Genomic DNA, 15220 nt, shown 5'->3' with positions numbered 1-15220 from the left:
CTTGGAGCAGAACCTCGTCATTGGACACTCTTTCAACAACCTGGAGCCAAGGTTAGTCTACAGAGTTACCGTGCTGTAGTTGGTCCGAAGGTTAGGCCGTGGGTGAGAAAAGACAAGAATCATGCTCACTATGTGTTCGGGTCTGCAATGTGAGGACGGAGAGTATAGTTGGTGCTTGATTTCAAGCCACAGAGGGGCCGGAATGGGCGGTCATCTTTGAGCACCAGATATACGGTGAGCACTTTATCTGGTGAGCACTTTATCCGATGAGCACTTAAGCAACGAACACTTACGTCAAGGTGCAACATGTCAGCGGGAACACGCCTGAAATGAACTTCTATCCCGTACAGGCTCGTGCTGAATTGACACATGGCGATGATATGGGAAGCAGACGGCGATGTTATTTTTAGCCGCAGAAAGTAACCTCTCGCCCATGCGCCGTTGAAGTACGGTACTGTCTCTACAAGTAGTGGGGGGAGGCTCGCTAACGGAAGACAGTGCGTGTCTCGCCAGACAGATTTACTCTACAAGTAGGTTTGATTGCTTGCAACCAAGCTCCATAGTTGACGTGCGATGGGGTAATCAGTCAGGATTGCTCTATAGCACTGGTGTTATGCATCCGACTGGTTGAGCACTTGGTTATAGATTGTTGCTGTGTTTACTTGTGAAATTCACGTGTCAAGCTGTTGCAACCGCCTTGATGAAACAGCAGCCACCCACTGCCAGTACTTCTGCAGCGTGGAATGAGTCTTGTACTGCTTTTACATCAATTGACTCAACTGGGTCAGATCGTAACTGCAATCGATCCCTTCTATTTCTTTCCATGATACGAGACATGCCTCGCGAGTTTGAACTAGCGCCGCCAATCCCTTCCATTCGAATTCTAGACCATGTTTAATGGATTCCGTTATATCCCTCTAAGTAATTAATGTCCGTGACGTCGGTGTCTTCGTTCTAAACCCTTGACTGGGGCTTCTTAGGGCGGGGATTAAACATTCCCTCCTTTATCAACTGACCCACCAGCGAGTCCTGGCCAATGTCAGCGACAAAATCAAACTCGGTGGGATCTCTATTCAGACCCACCCGAGCACAGTCTATGCAAATGTGACCCGTCAGACCCCAAATAGGAGGCAGCAAGTCTACGCTTGCCACGACGTTTTTGTGGAACGAAGCTGGGTCGGGCTCGGGGCCACTCTCGCTGAAAATACTCTCACGTGACCGTATCTTCTGGCCCACCTGCGTCAGTTCTCCAGGCTGAACTTGCGGAGCCGAGGCTTCAGCCAGAAGATCATCAATGGTTACTCGGCCCTTACTGTCGCCATTCCGAATATTGGGATATGGGAGTGCATTGTGGTTGAATGAGTGCATAATCCAATCAACCCCGGTGTTTCCCCACGCTGCTCGGGGGTAGGAGTTGTATAACTCAACGCCACCCGAGGTGTGTTTAGATAAGAAGTAATCCAACGGAATGGAGAAGACAGATTGAACCTCATCGAAATTAAGCTTGGGACAAATCTCCGAGTATTTCAGAAATTGTCCGCGTTGCTTGGACCGTGCAAATGCAATACATGGGACAACACCCAGTCCGTTTCTGGAGACAAAGGGTGGCAACTCGCACAGTTTTTCGACGGACAAGAGAGGGTTTTCGTTCAAAAAAGGTGGCTTTTCCGTCCCGGTGGCATCCCTTCCTCCATCCACCGGGTTCATCAAAATGCTCTTCGTGTCTTCATTGATGAACTCTCCAAACAGACCCACCTCCTCATAGGCTTCTCTCAGAGCAATACTCCAGGCAGAAAACGATGCCGACTCAGACAATCTCTTTTCAGTGTCACTTGACAGTGCGGGATCAACGTTCTCCCACAGGTCTGCTTCAATATGGCTGACGTTGGATCCATCCAGCTCCAGGTCTAGTTTGCCTCCTGGAAGCGCCACTTGGCCGGGAAACGACCGGAGGTGCGCGGATCTGACTGTGAACAGAATATGTAGCTCCTTTCCAGCTGGCTTGTCGGGATTAGCCACTTCAAACAGCAGCATCAGAACAGCGCTTCGACGTGATAGGGGAATGGTGTACCATGGTGTAGTGCCGATTTTGGGGCGTTTCTGGCCGGGAAAATCACGTGGACCAGCCTTCGTCGCGTCCTTAAGGCGCTGCTTTTCAAACCGCTTGAAATTTCTCAGGATCTCGTCGGTAGACATGACTGCTGTTTGGTGATGAGGGAACCGCTACCTCGGTTAAGTAAAATGCACCAGAAAGCTTATTTGTGTGGGGTATTCAACATGATTATTTGCGCCAAGCAGATAAGCTCGCCACTAATCCAACATCGAAGCTTATATGGTGTAGACGGTGCGAAAGGTGATTTCAAACTGGTAATAATACTGGAATAGAAGGAGACTTTCTTAGGTGACGTATTGCGTGGATATGTGTTCTTCTAGAGTTTTCTGGCATTTTCTGACACCATCTATTATTGCAATGATACAATTGCTCGGATTATGTCATCATTTCTCAGGCTATGCGGAAAAAAAGAGAGCTCCATCTGACTTAACTACCCAGTAGCTTTCACTTGATACTAATATTGAAGAAGATCAGCCGTTTTTGCGACTTTGGGTTGAGCTGAGGGGAACACTTGCTTTCTTGAATGAAAAATTGAACGGATCTTTTCCCCTTTGGAGAGAAATCAATGTGGTGTATTGATAGCTATCTTCCTGATTGATGTGTTGTTTTGTCTTATTCCAATCACACCATATTGTAGCGTTCTGGTGATCCGTGGCAAGAACGTCTAAAAGCCACATAGCATATACAGAGCCAGGACCAGCTCTAGTAACTATTGTGGTCGAATCACTCCTCGATTGAATCACCATAGTCGATATACCGCCATTCAAGTTTCTGCAAAGTTCATACGAAGTTTTTGTGAATTACTGTACAAATGTCTTGTAGTCATCTTACTGCTGACTATATCTGTTTGGCCTAGAGAGATAGTAATAAACTCACTCACTTAGTAGTCCATGTCTATAACAAAAGCAATGGATCCAGTTCGGTCCGGTCCATTTGCCCCTGCATTGTATTATCTATATGCCATTTATGTCTGTTTATGTCTGTTATGTCAAAGGGGTCAGTAGGAGTGGTCTGGTTAGGCAGCCGCGGCAGCAGTAGTGCCCTTAATGATGCCATTCCTTGCAGCAATCAGAGGGCTATCCTTGCCAAGAATACTGACAAAGTCGGTGATGGTTTCTCCGTGTACTCTCTGTTCAGGCATCCGGCCATTCTCCGCCAGGCCTCTGATCAGATCCTCATCGCCCACAACCTTCATGCAATCCACCTCCGGCGGCTTTCCTGTGGCGATGGTGGCTGCGTCCACGAGGATCCGGGCAGTCAACCCCCACACGTCGTACCATCCGCGTTCTCCAATGGTCTTGTGAGTTTTGCGCAGCACATTAAAGTGCAGTTGTGGCCAGTGGATTCCTCCCCAGTTCCACTTTTGCAGTCGGTACCAACCGTCGCCCTTCTTGGTGAACCGGTCGAACGGCGCCTCAAAGTACTCGTACACCTCGGCATGGTCCTCCACCCACGGGTGCAACGTATCCAGCACCGAGGGGGCTGATTTGAGCGAGTTGGGCGAGTCGTGGTATTTGTATTCCTCAAAGTTGCCTGGTTCGGACAGTTTGTTGAGCTCCACGACCCTTCCATAGGCCACACAAGGCTTGACAGCCAGCAGGTTGTAACTGAGATATGAGGGTAGCTCGCATAGCGGTTCGATTTCAACAGCCAAGTTCTTATTGAGTGGTGGCGTCAGACAGTCGTGTGTGTCGACTTCGTCGGATGTGTGTGTGTTGATTGTCAGGTCTCCAATGACCCGTTGCTGAGAGTCTGTCGGATCAATGGATACAAGTCCCACCTCCTCCCAGGACTCTCGTCGCGCAACTTGAAGCGCAGACTCGGTGTCAAAGTCGGCCTTGCCGCCGGGGAACGCTACGTGGCCCGAGTAACTCCGCATGTTGTGTGCTCTTTGTGTCAGCAACACGGACAGCCCATTCTCGCTCTCAAACAGCAAGACCAGCACTGACGCCCGGCGGGAAAGCGGGAGCTCGGACCACACGGAGTTGTTGGTCACGTGTTGCGAAGTGCGCGCGTACGCCCGCAGAGAGTTCAGCAAACGCGACATGGTGTAGTTAGCAGTGTCTAGAATGTCGTGATGGTCGATGTTCAAAGGTTATGAGTGGTTGGGTTAAGCTGCAGTGTTCGGAAATGAAGGTTCCGAGCTGTTGAGATGGCGGAACGAGGTTTTGGGATGTTGCAAGAGTTTTCCGACGATAATGATCTAATATATTTGTTTTTTATAAGACTGAAAACATTTTTGTGCCTTTAAATTTTTTTATTTACACGTGAAGATCACATTCACCGCGATTACCTCTTTACTCTATTTAAGGCGCTGTAGGATTATTTTACATAAATAAGGTTTTGAAATCGGCTAAATTAACAAGTTCCGATTTAAGGCCGAACATAATGTCGACTATAGAGGATGATTGAAAAAACGTTATTGACTACTAGACACATTTTTACATATATATTGGTGATTTATTACGATTTCTTAGCATCCATCTCCCTAGCTATAAAACTCAGCTTAGTAGCGACGTTCATCTAAGCGCCCCTATAGCAATAGAGTTTGGATTACTGGAAGTCGAGTTTTGAGGGGTCTCTGGAAAGAGGAGTTCTGGTGCTGTTAATTGCGGACAGAAGTGAAGTATTTATAGAGGCTCAAAATGTGTACTGTGAAAATATTTATTCAATGACAGGTCATTTCGCTATTCTCACACGGTCAACTGATTCTATGGACAAAACCCTAACAAGTTTAAACCTTTCATTTATCCAGTTTTCAGAAAAGTCCTAGATATGTTGTAAAAGTACAAGTACGTAACTGTTTTTAAGACATATTATTGGTTAATTTGTTGCCATACTGATTAATCTACTATTACTGCGGTCTCTCTGTGATGAAAACTGAGCTATAAAGTTCGAATCCTACTTTGAGAAATTGACGTTTTTGCCGACGAGCCACAATTGTGTGGTGGACTGGTTCAGACAGATGTAGGAGTATTTGGGAGTATAATTTGGGTCCAGAGAGTTATAGAAACCCATGGATTATCTCAATCCTTTTTTTCTTGCCTTAATAGCAATATTTCTCGACGTTTCGTTGTCTCATCGTTTCCCCGCAAAACACATTGTCAAGTTATGCATAGTAATTGGTGGAACCATAGTACGGAGGTCTGGATTCTGCGGAAGATGTGGGGAGCTCACAAAAAGATCACAACTTGCCAAAATGAGATGAAAACAGCGAAAAATTATATTTGCTATAATCAATTGGCCATGGGGACTTGATTTATGAACTCATCCTCGGACATTGAGGTCAGAATCATGATTCATAGCTGGTTCTCTATATACCATATAGTGCCAATTCTGAGGTTTTCCAAGTGAGCCAGGTGATGTTTTTGGTACGTTAGAAGTTTTTAATATACTAATAAATACGATTGTAATCATTGTCGAGCACTCAAACTATCGTCATGTGTTATCGCTCAGGTCTGAACGTCTTTTACAGCCAACAGTTAGCGGAACAGACGTTGTAAAGTTGGACTTTGAGACATTAAGCTGTTAATAATCAGTTCTGTTCAAGCTTTAGAGACAAGACAAAGATCAATCACATCTTTGGAGGTTTCATTTGATGGTTTTTGTTGTGTTAATGAAACGAAGAATTCAGGCACAAAGACAAGTGAAAGTGACAGTGAAGCCACCTGGGGAAAATGGAAATCATGAGAACTCAAGAATAGACCTCTTGGAAAGAATATCCATATTGGCTGAATGGTATAGAATCACAGTCTGAAGAATCTAGCCACACAAACGGCTCCTGAGTACCTCCACTACCACAGGAGTGCCCGAGATTGCAAAGACTTGATTATAGAGGTTGAAAAGAAGATACACACACAATGAATCTATTCCTAAACCTACCAAAGATGTTGCAATTCGCTACCGACAATACTACTACCTAGCAGCCCGATTATTGCATTTCACTGCTCTTACCCACAAAACTGGCAGACATGTTTAATAAGATATACAAAAACTATCAAGTAGTCAGACATCGCCATTTTAAAGGTGATCAAACCAATATTTCTCATATATCAAGGCACTAAGACCACAGCATCCCAACGCCCTCACGACTTTCACCCCACTCCCTATGCGTACTTCCCCCACCATATCTCCAATATGGAACCTTATTAAACCACCTGCAAATCAGCAGCCGCAAGTTTCGGATGCACCCCGCTCAGTTAGAGTTTTGGTCTGCTATCAACCTGGTCTTCATCACAGACATTTCGGCATCTTCAGTACCCGTCGCTTGGATCTGATTGAGAACAAAAGGAGTCGTTCAGTGACACAAAATCTCACGCGAAATCACTCAACATGTTCAGATCATCACTCAAAATGGCTCCTCGGCTGACTCGAGTCACTCGAATGCCGGTTCGAAACACTTCGACCTCAAGCACCACGTACAATGTCTCTGGAGGCGCCAAGGGTGCCAAGGGCCCCAAGCGGTCGTGGTGGAAGTACCTGGCTGCTGCTTTTATGACTGGAGGTGTGGTTGGAATGACTGTATCGCCCACCAAGGTGATGGAGATTGCGCTCAACAGCCTGCCAGACATCAACAACGAGTCGTACAAGAAGATGGCAGTTCGAGACACAGAAGAGCAGATGCAAAAGCTGCCCATTGTAAAGGCTTTGATGAAGGACTCGCGGTTCCGGCTGGTCCGAGGCTGGGAGGGTATGGATAAGACTATGCAGGAGCACTCGCTGACGGGGTCCACTGAGACCATGAACCGGGTGGGATATATTACCATTCCTCCCTACATTTTCATCAACGACACCGACATGGAGGCTGTCACTGTCATGCATCTGGGTCACCATGTAGCGGGATACCCCTACACTGTGCATGGAGGAGTTATTGCCACCATTCTGGACGAGGCACTTGCCCGAGCTGCTTTCCTGGCATTTCCCAGCAGAACCGGAGTCACTGCCAACCTGAAAATCACTTACAAGGCCCCCGTTCGAACTGACCAATTTGTGACTGTTTGCACAAGAGTCAAGGAGGCTTCAGACAAGAAGGCTCTTGTGACCGGCACCATCGAAACTGCCGAGTTCCAGAAGCCTCCTTTGGTCGAGGCCTCTGCTGTGTTTGTTGTCCCCAAGAGCATCAAGTTGAAGCCTCTGTCTCACCACCAGAAGTAAAAGAGCAAGTACAGTAGAATAGACTATGCATTGAACACACGAGGAGTAGATACAGGCGAATGAGAGAAACGAGTACGAAAGAAGAAGCTACCAATCCTATGCCCTATCGGACGTATGAGATTTGTTGTTTCCACTAGGTCACCTAAAATATATTATCTTTTTACCGCTATCACCACTTCTACCAAGGATAATTCTCCTTTTCAGAATCCCTTCCGTTGCCCCTCTCTTCATCCTTTTTTGCCATGGCCTCCAAATAGGGCACCAGAACAGGGCCGTACTTTTGCAAGCCTTTGTAAGAACTGACGTCCTTATCCCAGTGTCTGATACCATCCAAAAGACGAGCTGAGCAGTAGGGTTCCTGGGCAATCTGTGTGATGGGCAGAAAGTACGTTCTGATGGTGAAAATGATCGCTCCAGTCTTTGGAAGACGTCTGAGAGACTGCCTTTCACTTCGAAACTTGAGTTGGTCGACTCCAACAGCGTCTTCGGCGGTGTACCAGCCAATGGTGTCTGAATCCTCATGCCCAATGGCATGAGACCAAGCAAGATCGTTGTCGGTCTGAATGAAATAGTTGTTTCTGTTGACAGCGCGTTCGGGGCCCAGTTTCTGGAAGAAACGCTCCATGCCAGTCTTGAGTTTGGCGTTGAAATGAGGCACGTCTCCTGAAGTGTGAATCTCGGCCAGACTCATGTTGAGCTTGTCTGTGAGTCTCCAGAAGCCAGAGAGCATGATGGACCCGGCCTTGAGGTAGTACTGACCGTCTTCGCCTTCAATCATAACAGCTAGGTCGTCCTGCAACCACTTGCCGCACATGGTCATTGGATCTTCTTTCCACGGCCGAGATCTCAGGTCAAAGACTTCTCCAGTATACAGGTTAGACATAATTCCAGGAGATGTGAACTTGAAAAGACTGGGGTATCGGCAAGTGAGGTAGCGGGAGAGTTCATCCACAAGCTCTTCGACGGCAGGAACTGCACAGGGTTCCGTATGGTTGAGCTTGTCTGCTCTCTCTTGGATTCGATTCATTTTTCGAGCGTGGAATTCTGGCCATTCGTTGTCCAGCTCGATCCAGTCGTCCCAACTCATGCTTCGAATGCCCATAGTTACGAAATAATTGTGTTTGAAGGGTCGGTAAGGAAGAGGTTTGGTATGAGCGACACTCCAGTTGGGGTAAGGAGCTGGCACAGGAGTGACAAAGGGATGGGGTATCCAGGTGCCCCACTTTCGTTGCGGATCGGCGGTGACTCCAAAGGCAGGCTTCTCGTCCATGGCTGTAATGGAGCTGGCACGCTGCCACTTCTTGGACCAGTTGTAGCGTCGTTTAGACACCATCAAGTGGTAAACACCAAAGAGCAGTGATCCTGAGAGTAATGCAATCCAGAAGATGATCATGTGAGTTGTTGGTGAATGGGAACTGTCGATAACAAACAGATGTCAATACCACGGCCAGGGTCAGCCACAGCCGACACTTTTATACTGCTATCATTATCCACACACTAGCTCCTGGCACTAGCCCCACAAACTCTGTCTGGTGAGATAAGAGACAGACGTGGGGAAGAAAGAATAGGCAGCGTCTAGAAAACGATATGGACTGCACTATGATGGAAGAACGCATTTATCCCATGGAAATGCCAACATCCAAAGGGATTTTTTTGTATCTTGGACCTCTAATAGCACTATCGGTACTCACATCTCGCCATACTATCTACATGCCTCTATCTCTCTTATCATATCTTAAGTTCAAGATAAGATATAGAGACTCGAAATCAAGAGCAACTCGATAGCGGGGAGAGTAGACATGACCACACGCGCAAATCTTTGCCGTTATGAGAAAATGTGGAACACGCGAGAGTGGTGGACTTGCTAGAAACTCAGCTGTTCTCAAAAGAGCAAAACGTGGGATTTCGGGTAACAGCTGACAGGGAGGAGGTTGTTTTTTTTTGGCGTGGATTAGGGTCCTGGGTGTTTTATTAAGACCTGTAAATTCTTCGGGGCCCTCTGGTCTTCAATACCGCCATTCTCATGTTTTGTATTCTACATCTCCTTTTCTGCCACTTAATAAAATCACGAGACTCATTTCAAATTCAATAACATATTGTTAAAATAAGGTTGTGGCGAACCTTAAAAACAGTGTTTTCCACTGTGTAGAGGCAACATTTTCTTCCAAATAACGGAAAATCCGCAATAGTTTAGTGGCTAGAATTTCCGCCTGTCAGAACGTCTGTTCAGCACGCGGGGGACCGGAGTTCAATTCTCCGTTGCGGAGTCCTTGGTTACGGCCATATCCTGGTGAAAATACGGCTTCCCGTCCGATCAGCCATAGTCAAGCACCAGAGAGCCTAGTTAGTATTGTAGTGGGAGACCATACGAGAATCCTGGGTGCTGTAATCCTTTTTTTATCAGCCCCTTGGTGGCTGCCATGTCTGCTTCTCTCCTGAACCTCTTTTTGTGCGCCTTCTCTCTTCCTCTTCGTATCTTTAGAGTCGTGCGTTAAACAAGCAGTTTATTTTTACCTGCATGACATCTACAGTAGCGTTCCTGACTACAAGTAGTTGCGGAGCTTACTGTAATGAAAAAAAGAAAAGATTATGGGAAAAGCTCGAGAACCACATTTATGGAGACCACTGGACTACGGGATAGTATCTTGTTGATATTTGGAGTGGCCAGAATCAGTCTAGTTTTGGTTCAGACAAAAAACGAGCCTTTGCTTAGGGGCTGCTTCAGTGTAACGAGCTGCGGTTGGCTGAAGGATGATTAACCTGACTACATGTCTGGATACACCCACGACGGCTCTTTCCAGCAGTATGCCACCGCCAACGCCTTGCAGGCCGCGCACATCCCCAAGAACTGCGATCTCGCCGTGCGCGGCCCTGTAGTATTCCTGATGAAACCGGTGAGAAAACTGAGTAACAAGCCCCCATCTACTTCTTCTGTATGCCCTCGAGAGCACGACCTCCGGGGACTGTTTGGGCCTCGATAGTCATGAACTACGGCAGTATGACCATGTATGGGTGGGTTGAGCCGCTACAGTATACTGCTTGCCAACGAAACGGACTATGACGTCTATCACTGGCGGCGATATGGAGCTGATGTATGTATTGACGGTGGTTTGGTCCCTCACTAATCTTCATAGGTTTCAAGAGAACGGATGTTGGTACATTCAGAGACCTTCCAATGTCCAAAAGATTCTGTCCAAACTCGAATGAACATTTATTAGTAGGGGGAAATGGTACTTCCCTCTATCTGACGAATGGGAAAAGACCCAAGGAGAACCGTGGAGAGGGCTGAAGTAATGTATAGACGAAGATGAAGTGACTGCTTGGAAATGGGAACCCAGGAAGCAACTTAATATACAGAAGCACCAAGAAGAACGTCGATCTTGCTGTGGATATGGTAGTATCATTGCGAGGCATGGGTCCAGTGAGGAGCCACGAACAGCCGATACCCCTCAGAAGCATCTTTTAGAGTGCTAAAAGAACATGTACACAAACCACTGGAGTATATCTTGTGTATAGCCATGGAATGATATCTATCTCCTTAGGCCGTCCCGTAAATCTCAGCACTGACATGTTCACCTACCCCTTTGGATTACACCACAAGAAGCACCAATACGATACCGTAGGATCACCCAAAAAGACCCACCATTTTGTTGAATCGGAACTATTACACGAATTCAGACAATATTCTGACTCTTCATACGACAATTATCCGTCCCCAGTGTTGTCATGTCCTCTCCAGGGTACACAACGTTTATCTGATTAGTAATACTATCTGATACATTGCGGACACACATACGTACCATCACACGGGTGAGTCACCTGACCTTTTTTAGCATGCTGCTGAAACTCTGTCACTCGAAATTGAGAGCAACCCTTCGTATACGTTGCTCAGAACCTCAACCTTTGGACCTATCATGCCAATTGGCTAATCAAAGGACGCTATGGCAAAAGTGAAAGTAAATTGGGGGTTACAAGTCAGTGGCCGGAGACACAAAGCCTCTAAAAGGTATAAGAAAGGGCTTAAGACAGCGGTATTTACACATTTGTATTGCCGCGTGACGTTATTCTTCTTTTTCGGGTCATTTTATTGGAACATGCTGCCGCAGAGGATCAGGTATCAGCTGTTCTGCGCCTCCAAAAAGTAGGTTATGGAAGGTGGTGGAACAGGCGACACGAAGTTGGTGGGTATTTACAATTTATGGACACGGTGGCAAACGACAGCGCCATAGATATAGACGCCACCAGAAAAATCCTCCATCGCGGAGACATTGGTGGAGCATGGAAGTAGGTACAGAAGGAACATATCCCCCCATGACATCAGTATGCCGGTGGTGTAGCACTCTACGTACAGTAGGTTGCATGGCATACCGCACAATGAGCTGAGTTACTGCTGAGTTAGCCGAGTTAAAAGCCTCAAGAATGTGGAGAACCAAGTATTAAGCGAAGTACAGTTGATGTTTTTTCTTAGTAATTTATAATATTACACTTTAAATACCCTCATTAAATAAAACCCAAGTAAGCAAGCTAAACCATTTACTCGCCTCGGAGTCGTCGAGCAAGGTGGATATCCTTCTTCTGGATGGTGACTCGCTTGGCGTGGATAGCACACAGGTTAGTGTCCTCAAAGAGGGAGACAAGGTAGGCCTCAACGGACTCCTGGAGAGCACCGATGGCGGAAGACTGGAATCGGAGATCGGTCTTGAAGTCCTGGGCAATCTCTCGGACAAGTCGCTGGAAGGGGAGCTTTCGGATGAGGAGCTCAGTGGACTTCTGGTATCGTCGAATCTCTCGGAGAGCGACGGTACCGGGCTTGTATCGGTGAGGCTTCTTAACACCACCGGAGGTGTTGGAAGGAGCAGCGGACTTTCGGGCAGCCTTGGATCCAATCTGCTTTCGGGGAGCCTTTCCACCGGTGACCTTTCGGGCAATAACTGTAGACTTTGTTCGGGCCATTGTATTTGTTTGTTGGAGTGGTTGAGTTGTTGTGTTGTGTGAAGAAGGATTTCTGGGGGGGCGTGGGAGTGTTTAAATAGATTTGCTGCGGAGCGTGCTGTGTTGTTTGGCCGGGAGTAATTTAGAGTATGCTCTGCTGTGTTGTGTCGAAATACCCGTGTTTGCGCCTAATTCATGGTGCATGTTTGGCCCCCTTGGTTGTCAAGATTTTCCAGTATTGGGACTTTGTGTCAAAATTGTGGTGCATTTTGCCTGTTGGGAGTTTGAAATAGGGCTAGGGTAGTGCTAACAATAGGGTTAGGGCGCTCCAACTCCCAATCGGTCCCCAATCCGGTAATAAATTTAGAGTTTCTGATAGCGAATCTCTGATAGCGCTGTTAGGAGAACGAGAAATAGGGTTAGGGGAGCTGGTGACTGCATGAGAGCTGACCTCCCGAAATAGGGCTAGGGTTTCTGATGCGATTGATCGCGGGGATGTCTACGTGATGTGCTGCAGGTGGTAAGTAGTGTGTGTGGGTCTAAACCAGGGGTTGGTTATATGGTGCTATTTGGAGTCGGACGTGGTCAAAATTGATATTTCAAAAATACAGAAATATTCTAAATCACGTGAATATCCTATTAATCAGCTTTACCTCACTGAAAAGTAGATGTTCCATTCTCCAACCAGCCACGCGCGATCAATATATGCACATACCAGAGGTGTAGCGCGACCAACCCTGGGAGATTTCACAGCAGAGAGCGCGACGCATTAATTGGATGCGATTGGAAGCGCGAACAAGGGTGCAAAGACGACGCGGTCGCGTGGTGGGGATATAACGTGAAGTTGGATATTTTGGGGGGCTGAGTAAGGTGCAAGGGGAGTGTCTAAGGGAGATCAGCTAAGTAAATTACTTGAGATTAGTTGGTTTTTTTCGTAATTCGGTTTTTGTTCCAGATTCCACCTCTTACTCAGCCCTCTTTCGTTTCCAACTAAAGAGAGCTCATAGACAGACTCGCGCACACACGCAAACAACCAAAGTGTGTTTACATTCCACACTGCCGCCATCACTATAGCTGTTACTGGGTGTGAGGCCCACACATCGCGCTGGAACTCAATTGCTAACAGAGAACCTTAATCTCCTTCCTTTTTGGGACTTCATAGAGATGTGTCGCTGTTAGCAGAGGGGGACTGCAGGATAGCCATACGAAAAGGAAGGGCACAATGGCTTGTTTTTGGGGCCGATACACCCTGGGGATAAGGTTCACGCGAGAAATGAAGCACCCTCCGGACCTGCCCCAAGCTGCAAAGCTATATAAAGGTCGCCATCCCCACTAAGTAAACTCCTCATCACAGAGTCTTCTGTTTCTACTACACACACAACAACTACTACAATGTCTGGTCGAGGAAAAGGTGGCAAAGGTCTTGGAAAGGGTGGCGCTAAGCGACACCGAAAGATTTTGCGAGATAACATCCAGGGTATCACTAAGCCCGCTATCCGACGTCTTGCACGACGAGGTGGTGTCAAGCGAATTTCCGCCCAGATTTACGAGGAGACCCGAAACGTTCTGAAGTCCTTCCTCGAGTCTGTCATTCGAGATGCCGTCACTTACACTGAGCACGCCAAGCGAAAGACTGTCACTTCTCTTGATGTTGTCTACGCCCTCAAGCGACAGGGCCGAACCCTTTACGGTTTCGGTGGTTAAGCCGCTGTCTAACAACTTTTTTATTGTTTATTAGGGAGGATTGTAATATTAAATGTTTGAAAAAAAATTTGAGTCTGTAGTGACAATTATGACGGGAATAATAGCTTTTTTTTGAGTACCTGCCCTCGGTAAGTAGATACTTACACATTTAGTTGATCTTACTTCAAGGTTCCCACAAGATATCAATAATTTGGGGCTGATAAATATTGTTGATATTGCTAGGCGCACGTTACTTACACATAGATATACCCCAGTCGACCAGTCGGCAAGGCGTCTTTCTGTCGATGATACAAATCCTTCTAGCATGTTCTGTTGTATTATATGTACTTGTTGTAGAGCTATACTTACTGTCCATCCCATATTGAAGTCTGACTAATCAATCACCGAGATACCAACTCCAAGTTCAACAGCAAAGAGGAACCCGTGACCACTGTCAGTGTGAAAAATTTTCTTCTCCCATCGCCACTCCTTCTTCCACCAAGTTCTGATGACCCCCACGGAGCTGAAACATGTTCGGATCATGTCTGCCGGGCTATCCGATGTTTTCAGGGACATCTTTTGATCCCGAAAAAAAGAGGGGTCATGTGATAATTCCGGGAATGAGCTGGCGATGATGGAAAAAAATGGAAAAAAAATAATTCTGTAGTATATTTCTCTTGGTTCTACAAAGAGAAGGCTTTGAGACGGAAAATGACCCTCGTAGGTCACAAATAAGGCTTTATCGCCTCAAATATGCTAAAATTACCTCCCATAACCCCATTTTTCACACCATGCACCCCTAATACACCTCAGACACTCCGCCTATACCCCCCAACCTCTAATATATATCTCTCAAAGCATCTCTCTCACGAAATGAGAAACTTCATGGCGTAGTTCATTATCATGCATGATTTCACTTAAGGTTCAAACGGTTGGGACTTCGTATGCAGGAATTTTAATATGCACAAGCTGACGACGAGTCATTTTCTGAGTCAGAGAGAAGAGCGATTGTAAGAGGAAAAAAAGTAGGAAGATTCCAGAACCGAGTGTATACTGGTTTTTTGAGCGCAATTATAGGACCTTTATATTTGAGGACACGCACGTGACATGTCGTTTTCGGTGGTCACGTGATTTCAGCCGCAGGAAGAGTCACCCAACCTTAATTGCGCAGCTTCTAGGCCACATGACCAATTTGTAAGTGTGGATCGTGGAACACGGAGACGGCATGTTACATCCGAGAGGGACGGATCGGGGATAGCAATTCCAGCCGGTGTTTTGGTTGGCAGATTATTTCGGAAAAAGAAACAGAAAATTTGGCTATATCGGAGCCGAATTGTT

General features: G+C 46.6%; 7 protein-coding genes, 2 non-coding genes and 1 pseudogene across 9 annotated transcripts; 5 read left to right on the top strand and 5 right to left on the bottom strand.

The window, feature by feature from the left end:
• Positions 1 to 954: 954 nt before the first annotated feature.
• Positions 955 to 2196, bottom strand: YALI1_F33445g (uncharacterized protein; the record flags this gene model as incomplete). The annotated part of the gene is made up of 1 exon (XM_505892.3): positions 955 to 2196. The coding sequence occupies one exon, from the start codon at positions 2194 to 2196 to the stop codon at positions 955 to 957; it is 1242 nt and encodes a 413-aa protein (XP_505892.1).
• Positions 2197 to 3128: 932 nt separating this feature from the next.
• Positions 3129 to 4160, bottom strand: YALI1_F33426g (uncharacterized protein; the record flags this gene model as incomplete). The annotated part of the gene is made up of 1 exon (XM_505891.1): positions 3129 to 4160. One exon carries the CDS (start codon positions 4158 to 4160, stop codon positions 3129 to 3131), a length of 1032 nt encoding a protein of 343 aa, XP_505891.1.
• A 2285-nt stretch (positions 4161 to 6445) lies between these two features.
• YALI1_F33403g (uncharacterized protein) lies at positions 6446 to 7267 on the top strand (the record flags this gene model as incomplete). Its single annotated transcript, XM_505890.3, has 1 exon — positions 6446 to 7267. One exon carries the CDS (start codon positions 6446 to 6448, stop codon positions 7265 to 7267), a length of 822 nt encoding a protein of 273 aa, XP_505890.1.
• Positions 7268 to 7445: 178 nt separating this feature from the next.
• Positions 7446 to 8660, bottom strand: YALI1_F33381g (uncharacterized protein; the record flags this gene model as incomplete). The annotated part of the gene is made up of 1 exon (XM_505889.3): positions 7446 to 8660. One exon carries the CDS (start codon positions 8658 to 8660, stop codon positions 7446 to 7448), a length of 1215 nt encoding a protein of 404 aa, XP_505889.3.
• A 786-nt stretch (positions 8661 to 9446) lies between these two features.
• Positions 9447 to 9534, top strand: YALI1_F33373r. The gene has a single exon. It is a non-coding gene; the product is annotated as a tRNA-Asp (tRNA).
• A 5-nt stretch (positions 9535 to 9539) lies between these two features.
• On the top strand, positions 9540 to 9658 carry YALI1_F33372r. Its single transcript, XR_002432172.3, has one exon. It is a non-coding gene; the product is annotated as a 5S ribosomal RNA (ribosomal RNA).
• A 368-nt stretch (positions 9659 to 10026) lies between these two features.
• Positions 10027 to 10248, top strand: YALI1_F33367g (Compare to YALI0F25927g, Misc non-coding, some similarities with uniprot|P00330 Saccharomyces cerevisiae YOL086c ADH1 alcohol dehydrogenase no start; annotated as a pseudogene).
• Positions 10249 to 11800: 1552 nt separating this feature from the next.
• Positions 11801 to 12220, bottom strand: YALI1_F33345g (uncharacterized protein; the record flags this gene model as incomplete). Its single annotated transcript, XM_505888.3, has 1 exon — positions 11801 to 12220. One exon carries the CDS (start codon positions 12218 to 12220, stop codon positions 11801 to 11803), a length of 420 nt encoding a protein of 139 aa, XP_505888.1.
• A 1371-nt stretch (positions 12221 to 13591) lies between these two features.
• YALI1_F33331g (uncharacterized protein) lies at positions 13592 to 13903 on the top strand (the record flags this gene model as incomplete). Its single annotated transcript, XM_505887.3, has 1 exon — positions 13592 to 13903. One exon carries the CDS (start codon positions 13592 to 13594, stop codon positions 13901 to 13903), a length of 312 nt encoding a protein of 103 aa, XP_505887.1.
• A 372-nt stretch (positions 13904 to 14275) lies between these two features.
• On the bottom strand, positions 14276 to 14663 carry YALI1_F33321g (uncharacterized protein; the record flags this gene model as incomplete). Its single annotated transcript, XM_068283479.1, has 2 exons — positions 14276 to 14599; positions 14649 to 14663. 2 exons carry the CDS (start codon positions 14661 to 14663, stop codon positions 14276 to 14278), a joined length of 339 nt encoding a protein of 112 aa, XP_068139580.1.
• Positions 14664 to 15220: the final 557 nt, after the last annotated feature.

The sequence above is a fragment of the Yarrowia lipolytica genome, chromosome 1F, assembly GCF_001761485.1.
Source record: "Yarrowia lipolytica chromosome 1F, complete sequence".
NCBI classification, from domain to species: domain Eukaryota; kingdom Fungi; phylum Ascomycota; class Dipodascomycetes; order Dipodascales; genus Yarrowia; species Yarrowia lipolytica.
Note: the sequence above shows the minus strand (reverse complement) of the source record. Positions and strands in the feature narration are given on the sequence as shown.